The 6,000-nt window shown below is 42.6% G+C and overlaps 1 protein-coding gene across 1 annotated transcript in view; it reads left to right on the forward strand.

Annotated features, from left to right (window-relative positions):
- LOC308130384 (sterile alpha motif domain-containing protein 10-like) overlaps window positions 1-5,624 on the forward strand; it is a 47,570-nt gene extending 41,946 nt beyond the window's left edge. Inside the window, exon 5 of the mRNA XM_080496725.1 lies at window positions 4,807-5,624. Within this exon, the coding sequence (XP_080352851.1) occupies window positions 4,807-4,829 (23 nt within the window). The 3' untranslated portion in view covers window positions 4,830-5,624. The remainder of the gene's footprint in view (window positions 1-4,806) is intronic.
- Window positions 5,625-6,000: the final 376 nt, after the last annotated feature.

Raw genomic sequence — 6,000 nt, forward strand, 5'->3', positions numbered from 1 at the left:
TCTGTCACTTTGTTGCTGCGCTCACCACTTTACACCCAAAATGAAATATCTCAACAATGAATGCATGACTTGCCATGAAATGTCGCGCAGACAGTCATGGCTCAGATTATGAACACTCCATCCTTTTTGGTGTCTTTCTCTCTAGCAACAGGGAGAAATGTTATGGTTTTTAGTGAAATGTGGGCCTTATTGGATTGACGGGAGGCTCACTGAGCTGCCGACGCGACTGTGACATTTCCAACTGCATCGGGAAAAAATAGAGAAAGGCTGATGAGGGTAAGAAGATATGATGCTGGTGGTTCTGCTGTTGATGGAGGTGATAAGTGTGGAGAGACGTGGTGATGCTCAAATGGAAGGAGGCAGGACAGATAGAGGCGACCCTCCACACACACATACAATCACAGACACACACACACACACACACACACACACACACACACGCACACACTTACCATTCCCCCTGAATAATTCTCCCCAATGCACTTGCAATTCTGATGTGATTTAGTGGAGCCGTCATACCATCTGTCAGCTCGTATTCATCTCCAATGGATTTACCAAAAATTAAATATTGATCTCACAATAACCTTAAGGAGGGGGGGGGGGGTTGATGAAAATACAAATAAGGTGAATCTGATGCGAGTTTCTCTCTCATATAAGCCCTGGTGGCACGTGGTTCTCACATTATTTCACAGCAGGTTTGCAAAAGGCTCTCCTCTCTCAAGCTTTCTCCTCCGTCTCCTCCTGACCAGCGACATCCAATCGAGTGTTGCGGTGTGGAATTTAAAGGAAAGACAAGAGCTCCCTAAATACCAGAGGGTGGATTTAAATACGGACAAAGAAAGACTTGTGTGCAATAAAAAGGAGTACAGCGAGCTGTGATTGGAGGTGAGATGTTGAGCAGACGAAACTGGCAGATCCGAGATAAAGAAACGAGATGGGTAGAGAGGTTAATGAAGGGACACACAGAGTGAAAGAAAGTCTGGCTGAATAGCAGTTTTATTCCCTGGCTACAGGGCCCTACTTTTCCACTCTGTGTTAATCTGTCTGGAGCAGGCTCACTTGCTCAGAGCACTGTAATAGCATTTCACACACCACACAGAATCACATTACTTCTGTTGCAATTTATTGTCGAAAATGTTGTTCTCTACATAATAACTACAGACAAAGAATTTATGATGACTCTCGGAAAAAAATATGTGTCTGACCGAAGGCGAATTTATATCTTTCTGTGTCATGGGGTCTATATACTCTGTCCATTCATCTTTTAAATCCAACTTAAGAGTCTCAGGAGGTCTGGAGGCGATGCCAGCTGCCTATGAGGAAAGGTTGGGTCCAAACAGAAGGGGGACACGCCATCTCACACAGACTCACACTCACGTGCATCCTAATTAACTGCATGCAAACTCCACAGGGAAAAGCCACCACCATAACAATGTGGAAAGATGTATTTCAAAAAGTTTATTTTTTTTTTTAATGCTTTATTGGCTTTATGATTAGAAAATGGAATGATATCAGCATCAGGATTGGAAAAACGGAATTAAACTGATGCTAAAGGGCACTCCATCAATTTTACACATAAAGGTCAGCTTGCTCACCAGGACTACTCAGCCTGTCAAAACTCTTCCATTAATTCTGACATGGCTATGGAAGGGAGCTTACTGAAGTGTGACCACAAAAAAAAAAAAAAAAAAAAAAAAAACCTCTTGTAATGTCCTCGGGGTTGTCTTGAGTTCAATTAGACAGTGACAGAGTTGCAATGCAGGACTTGCATTGCAACCGTTTCAATGTAAAGTTAAGACTTTCCTCTCATAATCTGTCTTTTGCAAGTCTGCCTCTGTCACGGAAGAGCGAGACTAAGATGTCAGAATATGTTTTTGAGGTTAACTGTGGTGACTTCTTTGTTTTCCGTACCGGGAGCCTGTCCTCAGGCTGTGAGGAGCGCATGATCTCTTCAAAGCCTGGAAAGACCTTCTTTTCCAGAGTGAACAGAAGAATTTCATGCTCTTTTTTTTTTTCTTTCTTTTTTTTCCACTTCTAAGAATGTGCTTTGCAAGGTTTTTCTTCTCACTGGCTTATTTACTGTGATACTTCTACCACAGTGTGCATAAATGGAAACATGATTGGGAGAATTGTGTATACAGGAGCTCAGCTTGTCTTTGAATCGATCTGATGCTTTGTGCTGCTTATTTGTTTTACACTCATTTGCTCTAAAATTGAAGCGATTGCAAATTGGACAAGCTACTATTTAATTTTGCGTGCAGAAAAGAGGATAGTGATTAACACTTCAGTCAATAAAAGTAAAAAACAAAATGAAGCAGGGCTCTTCCCCTCTCCTGGATTTGCCTTAGGCTGCATGCTCCCACAATCCAAACATACTCTTGTTAGAGTATGTCTGGATTACCTGTGAGTGTCATTCGGCGTCTCTCTGTGTCGTCCGTGTCCTTTCACCATCAGGACCATGGACATGCTTGCGTCATATTTCACCTTCAATCTTTTTTCAGCCTCTTGTCCTTCATATGACCTTTAACAGGAGAATCATTTTTGAAGCGTGCAAACTTTTAGGATGAAGTGCAACTGAAGCAAAGCACAAAAAAAACTTTCAGCGTCGACTTTTCGAGCTCGGTGCACGGTGATATGGCCCGTTCAGCTGTAGGAAAGGGGGAGATTTAAATCAGTGCATCAAAGTTAAATGCAAATGCATATACAGTATGCACCCATCCAGCTGAGCTGCAGTCTGCTGTTTATGTGTTCTTCAAACCCTGCCATGGTTGGTAAAATCTTTTTGCGTTGTAATATTTATGCGTCAGCCTCTGATTTTGTTTTCATACATTTACAGTATTTCATGTGGGGTTTTTTGGGGGGAGTTTTCTTCAAGTTAGACTGAAAGGTTTTCAGGGTGAGCTGCAGAGCTGCAGCTCTCCATGGGGCAGGCTGAACCGTACAAGGCTTGTAACATGTAGAAACCTTTGGATGAAGGATTCAGATCAGAGCCCAGCGGGGATCTGCCGTCCGTCTTCTTCTTTTTTGCTGCTGGTTGTTGGTATAATTTTACAATAAAGTGGCTCCTTTCTCTTTCGCATATCATATGCTCTGTGTGTTTGTGTGCAGCCATCTGCTGTGTTGAAATATCTTAGGTAATTACTATAAAGTCAATATTTTACACAAAAAAAAAAAAAGAAGCTTGAAGAAACGCCTGATTTTCCCACTCCAAAAATATTTAGTCATCGACTCTGTGGTTGCAGTGGGAGACTCTCTGTAGCCTTTTAAACTCTGAAGCACGTCTGCGATGTTGGACGTCCTTGCAGAGCTTCACTCTGAGCCGCATGTGGTGCCTGCCGGCTGAACTGTAACTCTGAATTAAAATGTGAATAAAACTCACACCGTGACTGACAGAGAAGAAGCAGGAACATGTCATTTTCACTCATCCCGAATTTCGCCTGATTCCCACTCACCCCCACCCTCCATCCATCTGCCTCTCCTCTGCAGCACCTCGGCTCCACTGGGAACTCATTTAAAAGAATTTCTATCGCTGAAGCGATTCTCCTCTTTGTCTGTGTGAGCCTCTAGTCATATCAGCGGCTTTCCATCCTGTATGCCTCTGTTTTTCCGAGTTCAGGTTCACGCCGGTGCCATGTTACATCTGTCTGTGTCCAGGGACAGGTGGTGCACGTTCGCGGGCTACCAGGAGAGGGGTGGGGTGGGGTGGGAGGGGTGGGGGGGGGTTGGCTTAGAGCTGAAATGCCAACAGCATGTGATCGAGAAGTTTGCCTTTCCATCGCCACTCGAGTCGTTTCAGGATAGAACGAGCTGGCCCGGTGTCACAAACACCACCTGGTCGCATCTGTTGTTCCGAAAAAGAGATAATGACATTGAGAAAAAAGGCTTGTTACCGATGGTGATGTCTAGCCTTAGACATTTTGGAAATCAATTCTGATTAATGACCCGTATTTTCAAGAAGTTGTCCTTTAATGTCTCTTTTTAATTACCATTATATATTGTTATATCAGTGCACTTTTCCACTACCTCGTGTCATTATTTTTCATGCTTATTTGTGATTTGTTCTAAATTACTGGTTAAAGCTGGGCTTGACACTTTGTGATTAAAGGTCAGTGTGACAGTTACTTAAAACACATATTTATAAGCCCACTCCGTTTCAAGATTACTGGGGTCCATCTGACTGACCCGAGCCACCACTGGAAAAAAAGAAGAAAAAAAAAATCAGGGGTCCAGGGAAATAATCGAGACTACAGTAAGTAAAAGTAAAGAATTTGGCCTGATATCTTCAGGAGCTCATCGCCTTCCCCCTCCATGAGAAAAATGTCCTTCAGATTTGTTATTGCTGCTCATGACACAAGTCGGGTATTGTACACCTGAGGACCCCTTTATACTTGCTTATTGATTTAATCTTGTTCTATAGTGATGCTCCGCTTCCCAAAGCTAATTTGTTGTTTCTGACAGGCATCTCAGTGTATGACAGATTGTGATTGTTTCCTTATTTTTTTTTTTTTAACATGACCGCTGATTGAAGCTGAATGGCCCTTGGGCTTTGATAAAGTTGTTGAATCAATACTTTGGCCTTGTAAAACCTTGTGAGTGAGATGTTTGTATTTCCACGGCAACAGAGGCTTGGCACCCATGACTGACATCTCCACGGTGCATTAAGCAACACAATGTTTTTGACCATTTACTGTTTTTACAAAAGGGAATAATGTGTGGGAACTTTCACCTCGGCTTTTTCTATCCACGTGAATCGTAATTATGTGCCCCTCCCCTCCTCTTTTTTTTTTCCTTCTCCTCTCTCTGCAGCCTCCTTTGGAAATTTCTCTTAGCTCATCCCTGGACCCACTTGGCATCCTCTCCCTCATCCCCTGCCACAGTACGTCTCTAGGAGCCATGGAAGAGCTGCTGCCTTCAGATATGCGGCGGAGAATCAACAAGTGAAAGGGGAGAGGACAAGCCTATAGACGAGATGCCAGCTCGTCTGGAGGATTCTCATTTACCACAGCCAATCTGGTTTCCAGACACCGAGGCAGAGACAAAGCCCCGCTCGAGGCCAGAGCACCCACTGTAACATAACGATAAGATGAAAGAGTCACAATCCTACTGATGATGTAGGCCCAAGACTGGTTTATACTCCATCAGAACAAATCTTTTGCTTTGCTTTCTCATTAGAATTGGACTACAACAAAAGCCTGCATCTATTTCTGACACAAGCTTTGGACAAACAGGATTTGCGGTTCTTCCCATTAAGTTCATTCCACAATTACTCTGGTTTTATATGATTTCAACTTTTGAACCGAGCTGGAAACATGTGGCTAATTCCTTCAAGTGGTGGTGAAAGCGCAGATCAACATTCAACAATTGTAGTTAAACAAAGAAACTCGAGCAAACCAAATTTCCAGTGAATCTTAATGTCCGCTTGAAGCCACAATCCAAAGCCTGTTGAAAGAGAATTAGACTTGGTATTGAATGCAAGTATAATCAATTGCCCACCCACATATCACTCTGCATTTTCCTCTCAGGACTTCAGTTTCAGAATTTGGTGGCTTGGAGAATCGACAATAATACTTTAAATTGAATGTCATTCCCACAATAAAGCTTTTTGTATTGTGATCCATCCACATTATGTCGGTGAGAAATTAGAAGTATTGCATCTACTGTATGAGAGTTGTAGAGTAAAATACACTTTACCTTGTGTATACCGTAATAGTACTTTAGTCTTTTATTAATGGAGGGGATTTCACTGAGGAAATGTGATCATCACTGGCTGTTTATGCTTGAGCAAGCAATAATCTAAATGTTAATAGCTTGGGAGAACTTGGTGATGTCTGGGATGAATATTAAGAAATCTTTTCTACAGAGATGGGACAGACTGTTTGAATGATTAACGGAGGGGAAGAAGCATCGTGCCATCTAACGGTGGTAGCAATTTCCAGATTTGTAGCTTCAGTACTCCGTGTTCACTGCTGCATACTGTATGTCACATCTGACAAACAGGCA

The sequence above is a fragment of the Blennius ocellaris genome, assembly GCF_963422515.1.
Source record: "Blennius ocellaris genome assembly, chromosome: 5".
NCBI classification, from domain to species: Eukaryota; Metazoa; Chordata; class Actinopteri; order Blenniiformes; family Blenniidae; genus Blennius; species Blennius ocellaris.